We start from the raw sequence: 26,576 nt of genomic DNA, 5'->3' as shown, positions 1-26,576 counted from the left end.
CTTGAACTTCACGGTAGCAAGCCACCCGCTATTTCGACAAACGCCAACTATTTCTTGCATTGTCCTATCTTTTGTTGAAGGGGTCAATCGCAGGGTTCTAGCATCATCTTGAGAGATCGAAAAATCCAGTGTCGGCAGTCCAAAGTACTGCAGCAACAAGTCGCCATGAAGGTCCGATCATATTAAGTTCTCCATGACATGGTTTTCACAGGTGTTGTCTCTTTTATTGGAAGTGCTATGTATTGCCTCTCCATGCTTCCGTACACGGAAGAAGAACAGGATAACGGTTTGTCTTGTGTTGGTTTAGGACAAGACCAGAAGGCTTGATGAGTGTTCCCGAGACTTTTCCTCACAGAGAAGAAGAGGAAGCAGAAGGGACGGCAGGACCAGTTATACAGCGGACGCACTCGTCATTGGATGGTGGATAATATGGACACTGTGCCCCATGTGCTCATGGGAGCTGTAGTTCCAGAAAAGTTTTGTGATTGGTTTTCTTTGAATGTGCTATTTTAAAATAAATAGAAGAAAGGACTGCATAATCCTCGCCTCCTAGTCCTTAATAGAATTGAAACTTTCCGTTACGTTAGCTAGGAAATTTTTCATTTACAAGTAAAGAGAAAGTACAACATTTTTTTCTAAAGCAGAAATGTATCAAAATAATGCCTGGTGAAAACTGTACAAGGAAACACCACACCAATGCATGAAAGCCTCTGTTGTGCTCAATGGCTTGTGGTATTGAAGCTATACCTTCAGAGTTTGTACTCGTTTCTTTAAACCTTGCTGGTAGCTTAATAAATGTGTGGTCGTGTGAGAGACCCAATATTTCTGTGTTACATTTTTCAGGAAATTTGAAGGAATGAAATTACTTTCCCTCACAAAAGTGTCGTCTGCTCTGACTCTAGCACTTAGCACACGAGCCCTCCACTGCATGGAAACCAAGCTAACACCAAGAGGCTGTCTGTAACCAACAGCGTGCCATCGCGCTCTATTTGAGGAAGATACCTTATAGACCAGCAATAAGCTATGTTTTCATCAGCACAGTCCTCCTTTGCAATATTCTATGTGTGGCCCCCGAAATTTCAATGCCTGAGGTGTCATGAACAAACATGGTGATGGAGTGAGAAAAGAGACTACAAAACTTGACAGGGTATAATTAAATTAGTAATTTGTAAGTTTTGTAGTGTCTTTTGGACGCCTCAGCTTAGTATATAGATAGTATCTAAATATAAACTGAAATAAATGCATTCTCGGCTGCATGGTAGGTAGTTTGGTCTAGGGGCCCAGAGTCTGGTGCAGTTGCTATTTCTGTACTCAGAAATGCATTGTGTATCGAAGTCTGTTATGAAGCTCTATGGTTATACTGAATAAGCAGCTATGTATGTTATATGACATCTCTTTATTAATGTAATAACTGCACTTTCACAATTGCTTTATTTGACCTCCCTGCTTTCTCAAATTTGCTTAAAAATGCACCATTTGTCCACTCTTTTTTCAAAATGTTCTTGGGGGGGTTATCCCCCCAAACCCCTCGTAGGTTATTCCCGCTCGCTCGCTACAGTGCAGTGTGAGAATTATTTTACGCCCCACTGCTTTCAAATGTCACCAGTCGCCACTGCTGCTAGGTTTTCCATTCTATAGTTATGCCTGATTCTGAGAGATTGTGGATTTTCTCGAAAAGTTCCCAGTGTAAAGATTTTGCCGAGAGGTCTGACTCAAAGTACTGTTCCTGAACGTCCGGAGTCTAAGTATGAATAGGGCAGAATGATTCTGTAAATTAGGTGTCTTTTTGAAGTGTCTGTAGTGTGTGCAGACATTTGAGTTTGTGAGAAGGATTGCTATATTATATGTGAAGCGTTTGGCTATGCAATGCTGATTTTGGGCTCAATTGGTGGTTTGATAATGATTGTTTTGCAATATGATTCTTATTTAGATCTCATGATATTGTAGTTCACTTGTCTCTATAGGGGATTCTGAATTATCACGTTTTCCTCTTCTGGACTACATCTCTAATCCAGGCTGGTGTATTTTGCTACTAAGTGCACATAAGTAATTGCATTAACCAAGGAAGATTATCTCTGGACAGTGGTCTGCCTATTGTGAATTGTGGTTATACCACTAAGGGTGCCGTTCTTGTTACTATTGTTGCATGATTTGCCTTGCCTTAATTGCTGATTTTCTTTCTATTTAGATTGATCAAACAAGGTTTATTTTCTCGAGGAAGGCTTTGCAATGGTTTCCTCATTCACTGAGAAATTGCACTGTGAATGGTCAAACAGCCAGAAAGCCTCACTGGGACTGATGATACGTTACCTCAAAGCTGTGCTGTTATTGGATGGCTGTTGACAGAGCTGTGCTGTGATAGGTGGACCTTTAACAAAGCCGCGTTGGAATTGGTTGTTGATCGCTTGTTTGTTTTGTTTAATATTTAGAGATTGTTCGAGAAAAAATAATGGGTGTGGTGTTGAGTTCTTCACTCTGATCCCCATTTTGAAACTGGATAACAGCACCACTGGTAGAGGTGCCAGGATTTTCACCAGAACATTCACTTTCCCTGATCCGGATTTTTATGACTTTATTTTCTTCACCAGGTTCAAACTGTGCACCCCCCCGTAGAACCACCCTGCAAACTTGAGTTTGACCTTGAGTATGAGTGGTAATTTTCACTACTTAATATGCTGAACTCACTCTTTTTGTGTGAGTACCGTGGTTCCACTTCAGGATTCTAGCATATTTCACCACAGTGTTGGTCATCAAGTTAACGCCACGTATTTTCAGACCACTACCCAGTTGCTCCTGTAGCCACATCCAGCTGTTAAGAAACCAGTTTCACATATCAGCCAGACCTTTGCAGTAAACGAGCACAATGTAATCAGTTATTGAAACTAGTGCAGCTGAGGGAGTATAAGTCAGTCTCATTACTCTACCCGTGATCACTTCATGGGGTGACAGACCAGTCTTTTTATCTAGACTACATCTGCTACTCAAAACAAGAGGACGTGGGACTGGCCACTTTAAATCAGTAGAAGCGTAGATTTTGGACAGTTTGTTCTTATTCATCCTCTCAACTACACTGAGGACGATAGCTACAATCAAACCTCTGATTAATTTGGAAAGATTTAGAAATTATTTGTAAAATTTCATATTAGAAATGTGAACCATAATCTGGCTTAAAGGAAATTGGTAAGCTGAAGCATGGTATTAACCCTCTCAACAAATGTTTATTAACTGTAAGGCTATCTGATCACTGGGTGGGATAAGCCACAACTCATTTAGAAAAGAAACCGATAATAATCAAGATATGTCAATCCATTGTAGACGGGCACCCCCTCAAAGTCTGCTTGATGTTATGTTATGTTAATTGATATTTGTGTAGCGCATAATCACCAATGGTCTCTTAGCACTTATGAGAGAGTAGCTAAACGCTACAAGCGGTTATCTGTCAGTGCACCTGGTCAGAGCATGTCTTGTTCCCAGGCCTGTGTGAACAACAGGGTCTTGCGCTTTTTTCGGAATGGAAGAAGAGAAGTTTCCCTACGTAGACTTTCTGGTAGCTTGTTTCATAGGTGGGGGATCAGAACTGAGAAAGCTCGTCCGCCCATGGTGGTTTTATCAAACCAAGGGCAGGATAGTAGGCCTGCCTCTGACGAGTGGCGGTTATGACCTGGCACGAAGGTCCTTAGGCGGTCCTTGATGTATTCTGGTGCCTGCCCATAGAGAGCTTTATGAGCGATGCAAAGGCCCTTAAATCTGGCTTGCTGCTTGATAGGGAGCCAGTGCAGCTGCTGCAGCAGTGGTGCTGCATGTGAACTTCTTTGGAGTTTAAAAATCAGTCTTGCTGCATCGTTCATTATGACTTGCAGCTTACCTAACAGCTTATATGGTAGCCTGATGTATAAAGCATTGCCGTAATCCAATCGTGACACAATCAGTGCCGACACCACCGTGCGCTGGGTTGAGAAGTTTTATACATTTCTTAAGAGCAACATGTAAAAAATACTCTGAAGAATAGGCAAAAGATTTGTAACTTTATCTTGTGGGAGATTATAGAGTTCCTGAATAAGCACAAAATACTTACCAAGTGCTCATTAAATGTTTCATTGAAATATCTGACCCTCAAAGAAAGCTGGATTTTGAAAGGTATAATTTTAATATGGCATTCCAAATGGAAAATTAAACAATGGATGAGTATGTAACAAGGTTAAAGAAATTAGTAACTTTCTGTGAATTTTATTTATTTATTTTATTTATTTCATTTCTAAAGCGCTACAGCTACCCAACAAAGGGTTTCCCGGCGCTGATGATTCAGTGCATTAAGACAGTCAGGTTTCTAGATGTTAAACAGCCAAGTTTTTAAGGCCTTCCTGAATTTCAGGTGATTAGTTTCATGCCTAAGAGTCAATGGAAGAGTGTTCCAGAGGGAGGGTCCAAGGTATGAAAAAGATCTGCCGCCCATTCTCGCCAGCCTGATTTTAGGGATCACAAATTGGTTGGCTGTAGCTGAGCGAAGGGTACGGGATGGACGGTAGGGCTGAACAAGGTTTTGTAGGTATTTGGGTGCCTTGTTGGTTGAAATCCTGTGCATAAGGCATAAGGATTTAAATTTTACCCGATTCTCGATTTTTAGCCAGTGCAATTCGCGGATATAATTTGAGAGATTTAGCAATGAAGAACCAAAAAGGTTGAGAATAATACAAGGATGTAATTCAGTGAAGCTTAGGAAAAGCTTCTGGAAAAAACATAGGATTTTCAAGAAATTCTATGCATGGCTAGAACAGAAACACAAGCTACGTTACAGGTGTGGATTGCAAGTTTTGCATCAGAGAAAATATCCAATGCTAGAACAACAATGCAGTGAATGTGAGAGGCCAAATCACTCTGCAAGTGTCTGTAGGTTTGAGAAAGAAAAAAAAGAAAATTGGAACAAAAAGGAAAATTGGAACAAACAGCCTACAGTTGACACCCAAAAAAAGTTTGTAAACACCAAATATATTAGACAAATTGAAGGTTTCGAAGAAGATTCTGAGGAAAAATCCAAACAATCTGAAAGACTGTACATGATGTGTGAGGAAAATTAGGTCAAGCAAGTCTATGTGATAAAAAGGGAAAATACAAAGACAAAAAACGTCTATGGATTTAATGGTTGGTCTCCAGAAAGTTCAATTTGTTTTGGATAGTCGAGTGACATGCAATCTAATGTTACGGTATGTTATTTGTTATGTTATTTGTGTCTTTTATAGCGCTCGGCTACTCCAAAGAGTGTCCCGGCGCTTTATTGACAGCCTGAGAAAGACAAACACAACACACAGATTAAAAGAGAACGGGGTCAGCAGAAAAAAAGAAGTCTAGGAGGCAAAAAGCCAAGTTTTTAGGCTCTTCCTGAAGGCCAACAGGTTTGAGGTACTGCACGATGTCAGAGGCAAAGAGTTCCAAAGCTGTGGAGCCCGGGACGTAAAGGAGCGACCTCCAGTACGGGCCTTCCTCACACGAGGAACAGTAGCAAGAAACATCGACTCTGATCTCAAAGATCGTGACGGGCGATAAAAGACGAGCCTCCTTTGAAGATTGTGTATCACAGAATACAAGAAAATTAAAGAACAGCCCTCTTTAAGCCCATCAAATGTCTTTGTCTTTCAATGGGGAGCGAAACATCCTGTTTTTTGTTTGGGGAAGTTTGAAGAAACATTGATATATGGAGATACAACCAGTAAGGAAGAAATACATGAATTAAAGGATAAAATTCCTTGACCATGTTTATTAAACAATGTCACTGCTCAAGTCATGGGTTTGCTAACAATGATCTTTAATATCATGACGGATCATGCTGAGTTGAGAAAATATCTAGAATTGTTCAATGAACTGGGCAAGTTAAAAGACAGAACAATTACGCTACATATAAATGAAGCAGTGAAGCCGATGGCTCAAACATTTAGAAGCGTCCCAATAAACGTACAAGCATAAGTGGAGAAAGTTATAAAATCATTACTTCAACAAGATAAAATTGAACCAGTACTAACCTAACACCATGGGAATCACCCATTATGGTGATTCTAAAGAAAGACAATGAGAATATCAGAATTTGTGTTGATATGAGAGTCCCTAATACAGCAATTTAGAGAGAACGGTATCCAGGTCCTCATTTAAATGACATGATTAGTAATATCAATAGTGCTATCATCTTCTCAAAGTTGGATCTGTCCAAAGGATATCATCAATTAGAAACTGATGAGCAATCAAGATAATACAACGATCTCTACACATCTAGGATTATTTAGATATAAAATATTTTAATTTTGGGACATATGTTCAGCTGCTGAGATCTTCCAGGAAACTCTAAAGAACATTATATTGCCAGTACAAAATACTATGAAATACAGTGATGATATTTCAATTTTTGGAAAAACACAAAATTGGGCTTAAGATGGAGTATGTCAACAACTTTTAAAAGCTGGGTTGATGCCTAATTTTAAAAAGTATGAAATAAATGAATCTGATTTAACATTTTTGCCACATATTTTCCTGGGAAGGAATTAGGCTGGACTGAGTCAAAGTAGTGTAATTAAATGCAATAATCAGACCTAAAGATGTACCAGAGTTACACACATTCTAGGGGAATGGCTAGTTATTATTCGCAATATATTAAACATTTTGCAACCATAATTACTCCAATCAGGGAGCTCTACAAAAAAAGGGTGAAAGTTTTGTTGGACTGATAAATGTGAGCATGCTTTTAAAGAAATAAAACAAGAGACATCAACTGGAGCGAACTTGAAGTACTTTGAGCCAGAATTAAGCACGGAATTGGTAGTGGATGCCGTCCCTGAGAGTCTGGGGACAATGTTGGTACAACATAAGTCTGGAAGGGAAACTCCTATATATGTGGTTTCTCATGCCAGTAAACGTTTATCTGATGTTGAACAAAGACATTCTCAGCCAGAAAAAGGATGTTTTTCAGTTGTCCGGGCTGGCGAACATTACCATGAATTAATTTATGGAAATCCATTTGTAATTATAACAGATCATCAAGTCTTTACTTTCATTTTTGGAAATCCAAAAACGAAAATGCTCCCATGCATTGAAAGATGGGGAATGAGATTAATGGATTATAATTTTAAAAACATTCATAAACCAGGAAATGAGTACAATCCAGCAGATTATTTGTCGAGGCACCCATTTAAAAATGAAACAAAACAAGCATTGGAGGCAGAGGAATATATGTTTCATAATTAGGTTTGCAGTGCCAGGAGTTATTGTGGAGATTCAATTTAATTGAAGCATCACAAAATAATGAAACAATTCAAGAAGTAAAGAAAATTACACTTGAAAATAATTGGAGTTTAATAAATAATGCAACTCGATTTCGATCTAATACAAGAAAACATGATGTGTTACAGTTCCAGACTATACAAACCGAACAGTTTGTGGCTTCATCTGGAATACTGTTAAGAGGTAATAGATTGATTGTTCCTTTAAGTCTACAAAGATGTGCCATTTTCTTAAGAGAGAAAATGTGGTTTTCCAGATAAAACTGTCTGGTAGAAGAAGTGGTCCAGATTTTTAATGTGTGTCAATGTACTACCAAAAAGGCAACAATGGAAGAGTTGCACATGTCTGAGTTGCCAAATGTTGTATGGTCCAATGTAGCACCGAATTTTTAGGGACCTTTGGACTTTAGACGTAATCAAATAGCCGTAATAGATTAATATTCCTGGTTCCTACGGTAAAAGGCGTTGTCAACTTCTAGATCAGCTGTGCAGACGGCAAAACTTTCATAAATATCAATAGACCAGGCACTGTGTGTTAGACTTGCCATCTTTGGCGTGGTTTCCCCAAGCTTTTTGCCGCTACGCCCTGTATTTTTGATGCTGTGATGGATTTCGTTTTTGCTGGCTTAGATGCTTTGGGCACTTTGCCACTGCTGATCAGTGTCAAAGTGCCAGTGCTTGTAGCACATGGAGAGTGTAGTTCCTAGGAGAGGAAAGGGGATGGGAAAGACAAATCTTTTGTCATGTTGCCCTCACACACCCCGAGAGGTGTCATGCTTCATCATTGGGCCTTGCTCCTCGTCGGGCCGGCGCTGCAATGCTCGACGGGCTCACCGTTTCTGGGGCTCTTTATCGGAGATCTTTTTAGAGAAGCCGTTTGGGTGCGTGCAGGTATAGGGATAGTGAAAAAGTGTGTGCACAGAGGTGGTGGTTTTAAATAGGTCAGGGACAGTCATATACAAAAAGTTTAATGTTCTCAGTAGTACCTGCCTAATTAAAAATGTAGTGGATGTCCTAGTGGGTAATAATGTTCCCAGTGGACAATCGCTAGTGTGAGGTCGACAAGTTTCGTGCCTGCTTGTTCCTAATGGAATCGGGTGGCACTTCTTCAGGACCTATGGGTGTGTAGTGCACAACTAAAGACAGGTTCCAGATTGGTTAAAGGTAGCCTGTTCTAGGGCCCTAGTAGTCCTGTACTGGGCACTGTGGTGACCCGAGTAGCAGAGGCTACAGCCTGACGGGGGTGCGGTGAAGCACGGTGTTGCTCCACTCAGAAGGGTGGCAGCAATTTGCTGAAACCTACCCTCGCTCCTGTTCCCCGGGCAACAGGAGCGAGGGTAGGTTTTAGCAAGTTGCCGCCACCCTTCCAAGTGGAGCAACACCGTGCTCCACCGCACCCCCGTCAGACTGTAGCCTCTGCTACTCGGGTCACCACAGTCTTTAGTTGTGCACGGCACACCATAGGTCCTGAAGAAGTGCCACCCGATTCCATTAGGAACAAGCAGGCACGAAACATGTCGACCTCACACTAGCGATTGTCCACTGGGAACATTATTACCCACTAGGACATCCACTACATTTTTTATTAGGCAGGTACTACCGAGAACATTAAAATGATTGTATAGGACTGTCCCTGACGTATTTTAAACCACCACCTCTGTGCACACACTTTTTCACTATACCCGCACGCACCCAAACGGCTTCTCTAAAAAGATCTTCGATAAAGAGCCCCGGAAACGGTGAGCCCGTCGAGCATTGCAGCGCCGGCCCGACGAGGAGCAAGGCCCAATGATGAAGCATGACACCTCTCGGGGTGCGTGAGGGCAACCTGACAAAAGATTTGTCTTTCCCATCCCCTTTCCTCTCCTAGGAACTACACTCTCCTTGCGCTACATGCTCTTGTGGAGCCATGTGTGTAGGACCTGCTTAAAAAATAGGCTCCCGGTCCCAACAGCCCTCGAAGTGCCAGTGCTCCCTGTGTGAATTGTTCTTACAATTGGTTCTCCCTGATTGGCGTATTTGATTTACTGGTAAGTCCCTGGTAAAGTGCACTGAGTGTGCCATGGCCTGTAAATCAAATGCTATTAGTGGGCCTTGTGCACTGATTGTGCCACCCACATGATTAGCCCTGAAAAGATATCTCAGACCTGCCACTGCAGTGTCTATGCCCAGTTTTAAACTGCTATGTCTACCTGACAAGTGCACCCACTTGCCAGGCCCTAACCTTCCCTTTTCTTACATGTAAAACACCCTCTATGGTAGGCCCAAAGGTACCCCCATGGGCAGGGTGAAGTGAATGTGAAAGGTAGGACATCTACTGGCGTGTGTGGCATGTCCTGATCGTGAAATACTGCCAATTTCATTTTCCATTATGGAAAGGCTATCTGTCCCACAGGATAGAATGGGAAATACTTTGTAACATCTTACAAGTATAACTTCCCACTGGGACAAGCAAGAGAAATAATGTGTAGGCTCTCTGAACTCAGAGGTTAATAACATCTATTAGTAAAGAGGGTTTTTAAATTGTGTGTTTGAAAAGGCCACCTTTTGAGTGTATGCGTTTTCTTGTTTAACAATTCTGTGTGCCTCTGCCTGTTTGTGGATTGACTGTCTGGTTTCGGAATGACAGGGGCTGGGGATGTGCTTTCACTTTATACAGGGGCTGTGGGGCTTGAGGTGTGCTTGGCCCTTCCTGGATAACTCACGGCTGCGATGAATAGACCATGGCTGCATTTAAAGTAGAGGGCGGAGTTTTCCTTGCACCTGAATAGGCCTGTCTCCCTTGCACAATCGGGGCTCCACCCCCTGTGACCATAATGCACCAGTGAGGACAGAACTAGTTTGGACTGTGCTCAGAGACCCTTCACAAAGAGAACAAAGACAAAATGGGGTATAAGTAGTAGACCGTAAACCCCAGCACTTTAGATCACTTCTGGACTCAAGAGGAACCTTTGCCAAGGAGAAGAGCTGGAGAGCTGTGAGGAGGAGTACTGCCCATTTGATGTGTGGGGTTGGCCTGCAGTTGCTGCTTCTGCCAAGGAAAGGACAAAGGCTGGAACTTTGTTATGAACCTGCTTGAAGAAGAATCTCCAAGGGCCTGTGTGCGCTTGCCTCCTGTTCTGAAGTCTCAGCGACACAAATACTCCACTCCCAGTCCCCCTGAACTCTACTGCTAAGAGTTCTGACCTGCCAGGAGGTGCCTATTCCAGTTTTGTGCCTCTGGAGGATTTTCCTGCTGCTGGGAGCTGGAATCAACTTAAGAGAAGTAAGAAAACCTGTCTCCAAAACCATCAGCGACGCTACTGTGACCCTACACCATGCACCGAGGCCAGGGGAACCGCTTGTAAAGTGCACAATCACTGCCTGGCCTGCACCGCAGCTCTGCGACCCCACAACGCCTGCAGTTATCAGCATTTCCTGACGCCAGCTCTCGCACTGACTCTGTCATTGCCAGCGTCTGCAACCCGTTATTGCAGCGCCAATAACAGCCGAGGGTGACTCCACAAACTTGCCGGCTTTGCATCGTCACAGGAACCAACGCCTCATTGCCGAAGCAACTGTCTTCCCCTGTCCTGGACTCGACACGTCGCCTCCTCACAGACACGACGCCTTGCCTCCCCCATGGCAGCCAGGGAGCTGGCATAGGCACGACGCCTCACCTCCATGACACCGTGCATCGTCATAGACTTCGTTTCCAAGGTACTGTTTGCTTGGGGGTCCGTGTGACTCCATGCCCGACACTGCGCTTCTAGCAGTCAGCGCCGTACTTTGGATTTTTTGCTGTCACAGTGTTGCAATAGCCACAGGTGAAGCTATTTGTTTTCTACAAGCTTTATTTGTGCAATAACTTTTCCAAAGTCATATCTTATTACCTGTATGTTGGATTTTTGTTATTTTGGTCTTGTTGAGTTTAGATAAAGATACTTTAATTTTCTAAACTGGTGTGTTGTCCATTTGTGGTGTTATCACTGTAGTACTATGTGTTTTGAGTACAAATATTTTACACATTGTCTTTGGGATAAGCCTGTCTGCTCGTGCCAAGCTACCCAGGGGGTAAAGCAGGGGTTATCTAAAGTGTCTATACCCCTTACCCTGACTAGAAGCACACATCCCTATTTGACCACCTAGAGATCTCCATTTCTAAAACTGTGTCTATAGAAATACTCCTCATGGGTCGACTGGAAAATGCCCTTTAGAAATAATATTTGGTTAATCAAGGCAAATTTGTCTGCCAGGTAAAGAATTATGAAGAAATAGTACAAAGAGATAAAGAAGCAAAAAAGGAAAATGAAACACTATGCAGAGAGCAGAAGAGTTGTTCAAAAACAAGAGTATCAATTAGGTATTTGGTATTAGTAAGAGGAAAACAAATAAGGAAGTCGCAAAGCAGATTTCATCCTGTGCTTATGGAAGTAACAAAAGTTCAAGGAACGGCGCTAACAGCAAAAGATGACAGCAGAATGATAACAAGAAATAAAACCAGTTTCAAAAAACTTAAAGCAAATAATATGCAACAAAGCATGCAATTGGATAACCAACGGAATGAACAGGTGCACAGAAAATCTGAAAGAATTTCAAGAAAACCTGATTGATCGATTGAACATTGTTAAACTAGTAGATACACAATTATTCCTATTGTTTTTTTCATTTCTCTTTTTTTCTTTTCTTTACTGTTCTTTTCCTTCTATGTTATGTTTAAAAAAAATGGGTGAAGGGAGGAGACATGTAGTAATGTGATGCTGTGGCACTGTGATGTCACACAGAATGGTTAAGGGAGAGGTGGAAGGGAAATGCTATATAAAGAAATATAAGGCAGTTATGCTAGGGAATGGAGGAGATGTACAGCATCTGTCTAAGGTTCCAATAAACTAGTTACAAATCGTAACTGGCTATGCTGAGTATGTTATATAATTGCCACAAGGACCTTCATCCCCCAACTAGTACTGTGCCAGAAGGCCCATTTGCAAAGTGGTTGAGCAAGGGGCGGAGCCTTCGACGAGGTCTCAGCAATCCTGCTATGGGGGATTTACTTGAGGGAACAATAGGGGTTTTTGGCCCACAACGGCCCTCAGCAGCCAAGGTAACTTCATCACACTACCAGTAATGCACCAGGAAGCTCGTTGGCAGAGTGGTTGAGAAAGGAGGTGGGTCTTCAACGAGGTCTCAGCAAATCCTGCTGTGTGGGACTAACTGATGGGATCATTAGGGGTTCTTCGCCCCCAGCGACTCTCAGCAGCCAAGGGGAGTTCATCCCCCAACCAATTATGCCCCAGGAAGCGCGTTTGCGGAGTGGCTGAGAAAGTGGGCGGGGCCTCTGATGAGGTCTCAGCAATCCCACTGTATGAGATTTATAAGTGGTAACAGGAGGGGTTCTTGGCCCTCAACTACTATCAGCATCCTAGGGGATTACATTAGGAGTGGCCGAGCAATACTCCGACTGCTCATGGAACTCCGTGGAATTTTGGAAGAGTTTTTAGGTAGCCATCCCACATTTTGATGTAAAACACCAATTTAGACAAGATGGATGTCATCTCTGTCACTCACTCCTGCTCCCCAGCACAATTCCTCTCCCAATATGCTTCGCCGGGCACACAGTTAAGCTGATGACATAATTATTTATTTCCACTGCAGTAGTTGTTAGTTGCCTTGCCAGCGTTGAACTTTCTATGATACAGATGTAAGATTGCACCAAGTATCTATCTCATTCATTCTTTCATAGGATATATTCACTGAGAGAAAGATGTATTGTTAAATGTTTCATATTTGTTCAAACATCTCAGGATGACATTAAAATAGAGGGTGTTGAATACTTTTAGAAGAATTGGAATGGTGCTTTGGTGTCTCATTTGCTTTAAAAGTGTTGTTTTGCTCACACCATGATGAGCTATCACTATTATGAATCTTCTATGCAAGGATTTTGTATAAGAACCTCTTGAATAGGGATGCTGTCAGACTATGTACTGATTTTGCTGCCCATTGAAACTTAGAATAATTTCTCACTTTATATACTCTGTATATCTTTACATCTTAGAGCCTTTATGACATTTAATTCTGTACCGCTTATATTTTTTACATTTTTGTAATAAAACCCTTCAAGTTTTCAGTGATGTAGAACTCAGATATTGAGTGGACCCCGTTTCCTAATGACCTGTTTCACCCTACTAATTTGATGTTTTGGGAGGTGCCTTAAAGTGGGGACTCATTGCCTCTTGACATTGAGGTTTAACATTGTCTCCAATCCAATAAACTGTGAGAGAGCTGACTGAGATAAATTTTGTAGTTTACAAATTTTGGGGTATTTGGGGTACTTTGTTTCTGTTGAACCTCCACACCAAGATTCCTGGGCAGTGGGTCGCTGTTCTAGCTAGCTCCTATCTGTGGGGGTACAAGTCATACCCCTCTCCCCTCAGTGACTACTTCTTCTCTCAAGAATCTACAAAACTCTCTTAGTAGGCTTGTTGCAAGACTTTCAGTTCTATCCCTGACATTTCTTTTCACATGAGCCTGCTCCACTTCAACGGGCTTGCAGGAATGTTCTAGGGCATAGGTACTCTCAAACATTTTATCAGGGGCCAAAATGTACTGTCAGGTATGTGACCAAGGGCAATGTTGTTACCAGCAGAGACTGACGTTAGCAACAACAAATGTGTTTATATGGGCATTCTGAGTTGTGGAACACATTTGTGGGGTTTCACCCCTCAACACCTACCCTAAATTCAACTACTAATGTCTTTATGAGATATAGATCTCAGCAGAAATTTAGTTTATCAAGAGTGATGTTTCTATTATACCATTTCATAATTTCAGTCCCTTTACTGCCTCCTGGCATGAGTCTTGACTGTTTGCTATCACTAGCCTAGATTAACCAAGTGAACAAAGGCAGAACCTAGGCTATCGAATAGGAATTAAGTAGTAGTGGGTCATCAATGGCAAACAATGGTATCTACTAAGGATGCTAAGCACCCAGAGAAAAGGCTTTGAAAACTCCTTCTACTTTCTTATTGTTAAAATATTAGTTGTGCTTAGAAACATACTCAATTAAGGTGGTGAGTGCTATAAAAAGAAACTGATAGGATCCACAATAAGGTGGGCAATTCACAGATATGGAGACACTACAATCCTACTCCATCACTAAATGCTGTCCAATAGGTAGGTTTATCCGGGGGACTCGGGCACTTGACGTCTAATCCTAGCTTTGCCACTTTACCGAAATATACTGATAGTAAACACTGTGTGAAACAAATAAGGCAGGCCCCCCAACACTGTGGTATGTAGCCAGGGAGGGAAGTCATTGGATCTTCCCAACACCCAAATTGTGGTGGTCTGAGCCGGCTAGATACTGTGGCTTCACCATATGACCAAACTGTCGCTCTTGAGCAATCACTTTTTTAAAAGAATTTCTCAGCTCCTGTTTTTTTCTTATGTCATGATTGAAGTACTCAGAATAAAGTACTGGTCGTAACTGTACAGTAAGAAAATTGGACTGGAACCCAAAACACTTTAGATATAACTGCTGGGATAGACAGAGTCCAGTCTCATACTTTATTCACAGTGGGAAAGTTAAACCTTCAAAAACGTAGTTCTGCATTTAAATCTTGGGTCTCCTATCTACCAAACTGTCTGATCCTGGGCCTATTGTGTTATCCTCTTGATTGTCAGTGGACCACAACAGTAAACTGAAGCACGAAGGGGGCCACATAAAAAGTTCCGGTGGACACAGTCAGTTCCCTGGTAGTACCGCCAGTACCCCTATTCTAGTGGCCACCTACAATTAATATCCCTTGCTGTCAGAATCACGCTATGCTCCATACTGCCAACCACTCTTACACAGGAGATCCAAAATGGATTCCTGTGCTCTGAAAGTTATACAAAGTCCAGACACTTCATGCTCAGTCACACTATCACAGAACTAACACATCATGCATGTTTCACATCGAGGGAAGGGACTTGGCCAAAGGAACTAGAAGAACCCTTCTAACAGGATAATGGCCTCTTTCTCCCTAAATAGGAAAAAAGAAGAAGACTGTTCTAACATATTCAATTACTGTCGCTACTGCCAGTATTTCTCAACTCAGCGAGCTTACAGGAGTCACTCTCAGAAAGGAGGGGTGGACTTGATGTGCCCTTCCAGACAACAGAGCCCAACTCTGGGTTTCAATCGATGCCACATATCTTGTGCGTACAGCCATGACTCTTGCGTACGTATAGACGAGAGATCAACAGAGACGTACGAAAACATTGCGATGGGGGAACTTAGATCAGAGGTGCATGCCCCATTGATTCTTGTAGGGAATATTCCTGCTCCAATAATCATCCACTGCAGCAGAATTTTTTTATTGGCGATCTCGGATAAAAACCTAGCATGCCACAGTCTCCTGCATTGCAACTTATGACTTACACCATGGAAAGGAGAGGTGCATTTAAACTGGATGAATATGGCGTATGCAGAACTTGAAAGGACATTTTACACCTATGTTATAATTGCCCACAGTACATTGATTTTATTTAAAATGTTACTGTTTGCAATAGGCACTAGTTGTGAAAAGCAATAACACAAATTGCAATTGTAATTTAAACTTTTTACATCTTCTTACCTGTAAGATTGTCACTTTGTGACGTTGAAAAATTGTATCACATAGCTTGTGAGGCATCATCTTGATGGTTTTGGGCACAATAAGTAGGCAAGCACCACTTGTCAGAGCACTAAACAATTCAATCACCGATGGGTCAAATGTAAGAGGTGAGGCCAGGAACAGCAGATCATGTTCAGTGATGTTGAAAATTGACCTAAAAGAGAAGATTTTGGGGGGAAATGATTAAATGTTGAATGCATTAATTTTAAATAAAAATGTGAATTACTTTTCGTAATGCTCTTTCTGGTGCAACCTCTAACTGCCTGCAGGTTCCTCATCTTTCGAATATCCCTGGTGCTACATTGCATCCGGAAATGTTTCATACCTTTCAACAGAAAACCAGCTGTTTATAGGGAACGCAGGGAACAGGAAAGACAAATCCATCCACAAGACGATCCGGACAAGGTGGATAACCTTATGCATTAGGGTGCGTTACACCTTAGCACGAAAGATCCTCCTGAAGGAATAAAAGCCTATTCTACCAGAGCCAAATTTCCCACCTCTTCCTTAGCGATAGGAGTGCCTGTGACTCAAATGTTGCAGGCAGGCGAAATGAGCATCCCTACATAATTTTGCTAGGCACTGCTCCTTAGATTCAGAAGTGCTACAGGATGGCCTTGTTGCTCGTTCTGTTCTCCAGGAAGTTCTTGTTGAACCATCCCTTCTAGTCTCTCTTCCAAGTGACGTACTTCTTGGCCATTTAAGCAAAAGGTGAGGAATCTGTAGTAAGAAGTATCCATCAGAAGCAAAAGTTACTTACTTTCGGTAGCACTCTTTCTGGTGGTTACTTTACTTACCTATAATTTCCTCACAAACCTCACCCTCCAAATCTTGCATGATGGCTACATCTATATGTTTTTATTTACTAAGATCCTGTAGACGAATGGTCACTGATGGTTGTAAATAAGGTTGCACAAATGTTTTGCATCGCACCTTTACTTAATTGATTTTGTTCTCGGCCTTTCACCTCACTGGCGTGGAACGATGTCTATATGCTTGGATGGGCTGAGGTGGGAACTTTATGGCTTCAACAACGTCACATTGATGTCGCTTCTGGCATCAAAACTGAACCAGCACCAACTACCAATATAGAGGAGCTTTGGAAAGTTTCCAATTCAAGTCTAGGGCCTCAGATATTCAAAAGATAGGAATCTGCAGGAAGAAGTATAGATTAGAAACATGTTTAGAAATAACTCGTGTTGCAATATGTTAAAAGCATATAACACAGAAAGAAGGTAGTATTTCATAGAAAGTATATTATGCATATTTAACTTCCAAACAGTACATTTGTAATAAATCTATCTGTTGTCCTTGGCCCTCTCTGCAGGGTCATTTCCAAACATTTTTGCCTTAACACTCCTATTTTCTGAACCTGTTTTTGTTGGCCTTTCTGACTCTGTGCACTGGACCACTGCTAACCAGTGTTAAAGTGCTTGTGCTGTCTCCTTTAAACATATTAAAATTGGCTTACACATATTAGGCACATTTAATGAAGTGAAGTGGTTCTACTGTTACCCAGGTCCTGTAGAATAAATGCTACTAGCGTGCCTACAGCACTCACTGTGCCAGATCGAAACTTCCTTTTTTAATACATGTAAGTCATCCATAGGGTAGTGCCTAAATAGCCTAGAGGGCAGGGTGCAGTGTATTTAAAAATGTAGGACATGTATTTTTAAGTTTTAGATGTCCTAGTAGTGAAAAACTCTTCAATGCATTTTCTATTACTGTAAGGCCTACAACTCCCATAGGATAACATTGAGTTACCTTATCACATTTAATAAGTGATAACGCTCAATTGGCAGAAGGGAGTATCTAAAGAACTGTGAATTAGAACCTTCTTTAATGAATAAATCTGATTTTCAGTTCGCAATTCTGAAAATGGCACTTTTAGAAAGTTATTTTTTTCTTGTCCTAAACATTTGGTCCCTGTAGCCTGTTTACCGCTTCACATGACTAGGTGTAGCTCGTAGTTGGCCTTTGTGTATTCCACTAAGACAGTGAAACATAGCAGGAATAGGTGTTGGCAGGATGGGCCATCACTGTCAGGGTGAGGGGGAGAAGCGATCTCCTACCACACTTGCACATCATAAAGGACTCATTCTCAAAGGGTTTCACACCAGTCTATTGTGCCCCAAACAAGCTGTGGCCAGGGCAGGGAGGAAGGATATTCCAGATACCTCTGTAGGGGGAAGACTCAAGAAGCTTTTTCCACTTCAAGATGGGCACCAGGTATAAGTAGTGGACCCTCAGACCAAACTCATTTGATCACTTCTGGGCCTGTGGACTCTGACAGGTATAAGGACTGCCCAGCTGTGAGGTCTGCCCTGCTTGCTGACCAAGGACTGCTTTTCTACCTAAGGTCTGCAGTTTCTGCACCAGGACTCTTCTGCTGCTGTAAGCTGCCCTGTTGAACCCAGTATGCTTGTATGGACCCAGAACTCCAAGAAATCACTAAAGGTCAGTTAGCTGAACTCCTGTTCAAGCCACGTGGGCTTAACAGACTTCTTCAATATTGACGTAGCCCACCATTGACTCAGGCCCAGCACGACACAGCTCATCCTCATCGCATCTCAGCGCGAGTCCTCACAGGCCCTAGTGGCTTCTTCGTCACAGACATATCCCGATGCTGACACTGGCCCAAAGCAACACACCTCAACCAGTGCACTGATGCATCGTAGCACAAGTCTTTGCAAGCCCCACCTGCTCTCTCGATGACAACGCAGGACCTAACAGCGCAGAATTTTGTCGCCTGTTATTGACTCCGCCGTTGCGCAATGAATCTCGGCACCGGACTACGCATTGTAGCTTATTGTTGCCGGTTTAACTCCAGCCCGCGAAGCTTGACTCAAGGACTTCACATCTCAACGCCAAGAACCACAAGGTACTTTTCAGCAGACTCAAATCAGTCCCGTATCTAGCCCACAGTCTATCACGGTTGGCCTGAACTTGAGACTTGGACCCGGCCTGTTGGTCTGAACTTGCAACTTGGACCCGGGTCTACCACAACTATATAACCGCTGTTTGAGTTTTTTTCTTCTTAACGTTTTTTCCACAAACCCTTTAAAATGACATATTTCTGCTTCTACTAATTGGATTTTTGTTGTTTTGATCTCAAAGAATTCATAAAATGGTATTCTATTTTTGTAAATTGGTGTGGGATTTTTCTTGTGCTCTGTTATCCTTCAATTGCTGTTTGTGTGCTGCATGAATATTTTAAATATTAACTCTAATTTAATCCTGACTGCTTTTGTGCCAAGCTACCAGAAGGTAAAGCACAGATTAATTTGGGGTTCGCTTGTGTTTCACCCTGACCAGAATTGTGGTTGCTGCTTGAGTAGGGGTTCAGCCCCCTCAACCAGTAACCCAATTTCCTACACTATCCAAATATTTTTATCAAATATATTCTTTTCAATGTTATCTACCCCTTTTAAGGAGATATCCTCACTCTGCATAAAGGCTTTGCTTACTGTTTATTTGTAGATAAATACTTGCCCCATACCCTTCTTTCATATTTTTCAAGGTCGTTTTTTCACAAAAGGAAGGAAGATGTATCGACAGCCAAACTTTTTTCACAGTCATAGAAATACTAAATATAATGCGAATGGATTGATATTAAATGTGTTGTGTTGCAATGTATCTAAAGAATGGGGTAATAAGGAAAGGGAGTAATAACGGAGTTCTGCCACTGAACTGGTGTTTATGCTGCTTGTGCTTCTTATGTGTCCTAGATACCAATGAGCTGGGATATGGCCAGAGTATAAAGGCACTTTGGCATCTTCTGTTTTCTCGACCTGGCGAGCAGGAGAAGGATGTCCACTACTTCTTCACATTCACAAGTACTGTGCAGGCCAACCTGCTGACATCACACTGGGATCGAGAAAAGGGTGATTGTTGACAACTAGAAATATGCTGACTGGCAAGCACCGGAAGGATGTGTTTAACTCTTTACTGTAAATGTTTTTAGTCTTCCTATCATGGTGTTACACACACGATCACCAGAGCAATACACACTCTCATAGAAACAAACATATGGGCGTCTTATGACCTTTAAACAGTACTCACCGGGGCGTGGCCAAGATGGCGGCCAGGTAGGACGTGTTCGCCCGAGCTCCTGCCCGCCGTCCGCCGCATATAGCATCTAATGGCACATTGGAGAGACAGGGAGCACTGAATCCACCGGCTGAGCCCCGCGCAGTACCGCTCTGTCGAAGGGAACACCGGCGGTGGGCCTAGGACCCTGAAACCGGCAGGAAGAATCGAGCCGGGCGACAACATCACTGGCGATGCGGAGGCCTGACAACAGGGGCGGTCCTTGACAGAGACCTCCGAGGCCTACTTTCATTTACGCGGCCTCTGCCCGAAACGTCCACTGCGGCACGAAAGGGACGGCGCTCCCAGCAGTGCACCCAGGAAGACAGCGGCCAGTAGCGAGGAGTGTCTCACTGCATGCGGGACACTTGGGGAGCGACGTGAGCTCTGAGGAGCCTTGCTGGGCCTGTGGCGCCGGACGGGAGTGGAGGCCCTCCCCCCTACCCACCTTGACGATAGCGACATAGCCCCTGCTACGAGGAGCCAGGTCAACTCAGGGCCGCAGTTGCTACTCTGCCTCCATGACCAGCGCAAATCTCAAGCGGGGGTCGCAGTGAGTCGCGTTCATCGCCCGCCCTGGTTCAAAGAGCGGAGCCGCCCCTTGTTGAACTCGACTTTGCGACGCTGTGGACCACAGGCCCACCAGCATATCGGGCGGCGACTTCTCGGCGCTGAGGTCGGCGGACCACGAAGCGGGGAAGGGATCCCCAGGCGTCACCCAACGGAGACCGGCCCATCGTGACGCAGCAAGCTCAAACATAGCGCCAGCCTGGAGGCCCGGGCCTGAGCCCAGAGAGGATCAGAGACACCGGCGGTGGGAGGTGAGTGGCGACGCCCTCTAGTGCATTCTACAGGCGAGTGCTCCACACTCCACATGTGCAGGCTGCAGGGGGCACAAAGCGCAGCCCCATATCACCACCACACAGAGGCCGATCAATTGCGAGCCCCGGAGCAGGGGAGACACACCTGGGCGCCATCCCATGGAGACCTCTGCACATTGCGGGCTTGGTTCGTAGGGACGCAGCGCCACCAGCCACAGCACCGGACTTGAGGCCCGAGGCCTGGACCTGCCGACGTTCGTGGAGACCAGCAGCGGGGGTTGGGAGGCAGCACCTTTCAGCGCCTTTACAAGGGAGGTCACTACGGGCCCCTGACTCTTAGCACGGATATTTAGGGACGAACGCGTGACTGGACTCGCCCACGCTTCACAGACGCGGGCTGCAGGAGACACCAGGAGTGGCCACGCGCTTGTGAAACGCAGTTGCCAACCGATTGCTGTGGTCAACCTCACAAGGCGGGGCGGTGACCAGAGTGGTGTCTACCAGAGCAGGACGCCACTCTGATTAGGCGAAAGAGGGCTCCTCTAGTCCGGAGATGCCAGCGAGAAGCTTGACTTGCCCAGTGGCAGTAACCCCCTCCTCAGGAGCATACACCCAGCCTTCAGGTCCCACGTCATCGCCGCCTGTTGAGGCTTGGTAGCATGTACAAGACTGGGCCCAACAAGACGAAGGGCCTCAAGGACATCTTCGACCGCTCACTCTCCAACCCCGACATGGCGGCTGCAGCCCCAGAGGCTGAAGCGGGACGAGGCCCTTCAGCCGCAGGCGACGAGCCAATCACGAAGGCCTTCCTCGAATCTTTATTCCTCACCCTCAGAGAGGATATTCAATCGGTCAAAACAGAGTTTGCTGCAGAGGTTAAGGAGTTACGACAGGATGTCGATGGAATTGGGAAGCGGGTGGCCTCCCTGGAGTAGAGACACGATGCCACGGTCTCACATCAAACCACGCTGCAATAGGAGGTGATTAGGCTCCAGGATCAAAACGTCGACCTTCAGACACAGATGGAAGACCTGGAGAACCTCTCTCGGCGGCACAACATCCGGACCCAAGAAGTCAAGCTCTCCGAGGACACCCGCGACATCTTTGCATTCACTCAGGGCCTCTTCCGCTCCATCCTAGGAGAGGCGCAGACTTCTGCCGCCCTCTCCTCACGCTATTTCCACACCCTCCTTGCACGGCGACTACTTGAATTCAAACTATTCCGCCCCTTAAATGCCACATGGTCACTTAAAGTTTTGACCCTGAATGTTCGGGCCTGAATAACCCTATCAAAAGATGGCTGTCCTTAATTATTTAGAACATTCAACGACGGACATTTGCCACCTAAAGGAGACCCACTTATTACACAAAGATCAACACAGGATGAAATCCCGAGCCTTCCCCACACAGCTGTTCTCCTCTCATTCTACTAAATCTGCAGGGGTAGCAATACTTGTTTCCCATTCCTTCCAGGGCAAGGTGCTCCAGAAAGAGGCCGAGATCAAGGGCCGCCTACTTACATACCAATTCCAGGTAGCGGGCTGTCCCTCATAATTGGCTCTGTATACGCTCCTAATGAGGGTCAGGACAGATTCCTACACACCGCACTCACTGAGGCTACGGCAAAACCCTGAACGGCGCCTATTACTGGGGGGGAGACTTGAATCTTGTCTTTGACAATCTCACCGACCGCTCTTGCCAGCGCACTAGCCAGGTGGGGGCCCTTTCACGGTCGGGCTTGGCCCGGATCCGGGACCTGGTTGACTTATGGCGACACTTCCACACGCAAAGCCGGACCTTCATCTATTACTCGGGAGCCCAGAAGACCTACTCCAGGCTTGATTACTTTCTGTGCTCCACCCCGCTGCTGACATTAGCTACTGAAGCTGATATTCTCCCTGCATCTTTATCTAACCACTCCCCCGTCATGGCCTCTTTCCTACTCCCCTGCACATAGCTGCCACAACGACACTGGCGACTCCGCGACTCCCTTTTGCATCAGGCTTCCATTAATGACCGAATCAAAGCGGTTATCTCAAACTACCTAACTCTCAATACTAACCGGACACCTCACTAGTGACGCAGTGGACTGCTCTCAAAGCTGTCTTAAAGGGAGAATTCATAGCTATCTCCTCTGCCATTAATAAAGTGGCCATGGCCAGAAATGAGCTGAGCTCACACAGCGAGTGGTGGAGTTGGAACATATGCACCAGCACACTGGCGCTGCCAGAGCCTGGCGCCAACTCTGCACGGAGCGAAAGCAACTCGTGGCGCTGGACCAAGACAAAGCTGAATATGCGGCCCTCCGCCTACGACACTCCTACTATACAAGGGGTGACAAGTGTGGCCGTCTTTTAGCTCATAAACTACGGGAAGTGAGAGTACAAGCTATCCAATCATGTGGAGGCAACCGCACCTCTGACGATGTGGCCATAGCAGAATCCTTCTGGGGCTTTTACGCCACGCTATACACGGGTGACTCCCTCAACACACAGCATAGCCTCGACTATCTGGAGGCAGCGCAGCTTCCGTCTCTGAACCCTGAACAGGCTTCCAGCTTGGATGGGGCTATTGGGCTGGAGGAGGTCATTGTGGCTATCTCACACCTCCGGCTTGGGAAATCACCTGGCCCGGACGGCTACTCCGCGGCCTTCTATAAAACCTTTGCAACCAAGTGGCCCCCCCTGTTACGTGACCTGTTTAACACATTTGCCCAACCTGGTGCAATTCCGGAGGATATGTTAGAGGCTTCGACTATAGTTATCCCGAAACCCAGGAAAGACACTACTAACTGTAGTGCGTACAGGCCGATCTCCCTTTTAAACATTGACTTCAAGCTATATACGAGTATTCTCGCGACGAGACTGGCTCCCTACATGCTTCAACTGGTGGAGCCGGACCAAGCGGGCTTTATCTCCCAGCGTCAAACAAGCGACAACACAAAGCGAGTCTTACACCTTATAGAAACAGCGTCTCGCGTGCGTTATTGGCAATAAATACTGAAAAAGCCTTCAATAGGGTTCATTGGCCCTACTTAGAGCAAGTCGTGCATGGGTTCGGCTTAGGGGACGCCCTGTGCACCCGCATCCTCAATTGCTACCGCTCACCTCAGGCCACAGTGCCGGTTAACGGCCAGACGTCCTCCGGCTTTCACATCGGTAGGGGAACCCGGCAGCGGTGCAATCTCTCTCCCATTCTTTTCTCGCTCTACATGGAGCCCCTAACACGGAGAGTTAGGAAACACCCCTTCATCACAGGGATCAAATTTGGGGGAGACATACATAAGATTAGCTTATACGCGGACGATATATTGCTCTCCATCACTGACCCTGCCCAGTCTACGAGGGCTCTCTTCGTGGAGCTGCACACCTTCGCACAGGCCTCGGGGTTCAAGATTAACACAGACAAATCTGCTGCCCTCAATATCTCCCTGTCTGCGCCGACGCTAGCCCACTTGCAGGAAGAGCACCCTGTCCAATGGTCCACTACTACGGTTCCTTACTTGGGAGTTCTACTGGGCCCAACCATACCAGCTACCATTGCGGATAACTACAGCCGGCTTCGTACTTTAATTCGCAGGGAAATAGGCAGATGGAAACATTACCCCTTCTCGTGGTTGGGTAGGATAGCAGCTGTCAAAATGACAGTCCTCCCCCAGATCCTCTACCTCTTCCAGACTCTTCCTCTGCGCCCCCCAGTAGGTTGGATTCAGCAGACCCAGTCAGAGCTGTCGCACTTTATTTCGCAGGGGCGCAAGCCACGGTTCAAGCGGGGAGTAGCAGTCATCCCCCCGGAGCAGGGAGGGGTTGGCATTCCAGATTTGCAGCTCTACTTTTACGCGGTGCAGCTCCGCTACCTGGTAGAATGGCAGCGTCTGGAATCCGAAAAACACTGGTTGTTCCAGGACCAGGCAGTTGCAGGCATGCCCCTGCAGGGTATACCCTTCCTTCGGAGGAAGCACAGACCACCCAACCTCTACGCATCTTACATCACGGGCACAATATCCAAAGCCTTTGCGGATTGGCGCCCCTCCCAGTGCCGGTCCCCGGGACATCTATTCGATTTGGAAGTCATCATACCGTTCCCACAACTCAGAGCCGATTATGGCATCCCAGAGAAGGACAGAATGCATTACGAACAACTCAGACACTGGGCACTTCAACCACAAATTAAACCTGGAGCTCAGGGCTTCTTAACCCCTTATGGAAAGTGGCTGATTATCCGATCCTCGGATAAAAATGTATCTCTGATTTGTATAAGCACCTTTTAGCGGCTTTCACCCACACATATAATGCTGGGAGGGTGCGTTGGGAGCAGGAGCTAGGTAGGACCCTTTCCCATAAAGAATGGAGCGGCATATACTACAGGGCCCGACACTCGGCATACCACACAGGGCTCACTGAGACACTGACCAAGGTAGCCACCTATTGGTATTACACACCGGAACGCCTCCACCGCTTCGACTCTCACATTAGAGACCGGTGCTGGAGGGAATGAGGGGAGTTGGGCACCTTAGAACACCTATTGTGGAGCTGCGGTTGCATCCAACCATATTGGGCTACAATTCTCGACGACATAGATTCTCATCTTGATACACAACTCCCACAATTCCCAGCTTAAATACTCCTGGGGCTGCCCAACCCATTGATGTTCCCCCTGAAATCCAGGAGAGGCCGCCATATCGCCATTGCCCTGGGGGCAGCCACCCAAAACATACTTGCACATTGGCGCTCCCCACAGGCTCCCCCACAATCGAGATGGCTACAAAGGCTCTGGATGGTGCTGGGGATGGAGAAATTATCACTTACGTTGGCGGTAGGGGGGACGAATTTCAAGAGCTGTGGTGCCCCTTCTTGAGTTTGCTCACTGCGGAGTTCAGGGAATTGTCCTGCCCCCGATATCTACTGCTCCTCCGATTGGCAGACACGCAGATCCCCGAGAAGCGCAACCCCTGGCGCCCACAGTGATTGGCACAAGGCTGGCATTATTCCCCCCTTCTTTTCCCTTTTTACTTTTAATGGTTTGTGGACAGGGGGTGGGGGGTGGGGGGATGGAGGGATGGATTTGGGGGGTGTTTTGTTCTTGGATCCCCTTCCCTTCTCTGGGAGTTTCCTCCTGTAGACCCGCTCCTAGCATTTACTCAGTAATGTTTACTCCGCTGACTATTAATGTCTGTGCTGCACTGTCTTTCAGGAGCAGGAGGTACTGTTCTCCTTTCTATGTTTGAAAACTAATAAAGAGATTTGAGCCGTAAACAGTACTCACCAAATACGGAGAGATATTTCATCAGCTAGAAGGGTGGTGGAGATGAACATTTAGCCCCACAGAAGAATATGAAACTTCCTTCTTCCGATGCGGTCAGCATCCGACGCTCAGAGGAGAATCACGTTGGTCGAACTACAGTTCCCATGGGACACAGTGGACGTGACCGCGTGCTAATGAACGCTGCTGATTATTCATTTTTCGCAGCTCACTACATATGCTGCAAAATTCCGCAAAACAGACCGGTAAGGGTGCACTTGCACCGAACTAACTCTACTAACGATATTGAAGTATTCAGCGTGCGGCGGTCTCAGCGTTAAGCGCCGAGTTCGGCTCAGCCGGAGACCGCACTGGAACCTTACAGCCCCGCCTTCCTCTGAGAATTTATTCTCGACACAGTGGGGATTCTTTTTTGATGATTTGGTCATCGTTTGTCATGTGCTGATGATATGCGTGGTCAAAATTAACCTGGGATAATAAATGCATGGCATGACATTAATATTAGATCG

General features: G+C 45.2%; 1 protein-coding gene across 2 annotated transcripts in view; it reads right to left on the bottom strand.

The window, feature by feature from the left end:
• The window catches only part of AASDH (aminoadipate-semialdehyde dehydrogenase), a 630,945-nt gene that overhangs the window by 459,660 nt on the left and 144,709 nt on the right, over positions 1-26,576 (bottom strand). For both annotated transcript variants that reach the window (XM_086962613.1, XM_086962614.1), the window contains exon 5: positions 15,857-16,049. In XM_086962613.1, coding sequence (XP_086818739.1) covers positions 15,857-16,049 — 193 coding nt within the window. The remainder of the gene's footprint in view (positions 1-15,856; positions 16,050-26,576) is intronic.

Source organism: Lissotriton vulgaris, chromosome 3_1 (genome assembly GCF_964263255.1).
Source record: "Lissotriton vulgaris chromosome 3_1, aLisVul1.2, whole genome shotgun sequence".
Classification (NCBI taxonomy): Eukaryota; Metazoa; Chordata; class Amphibia; order Caudata; family Salamandridae; genus Lissotriton; species Lissotriton vulgaris.
Note: the sequence above shows the minus strand (reverse complement) of the source record. Positions and strands in the feature narration are given on the sequence as shown.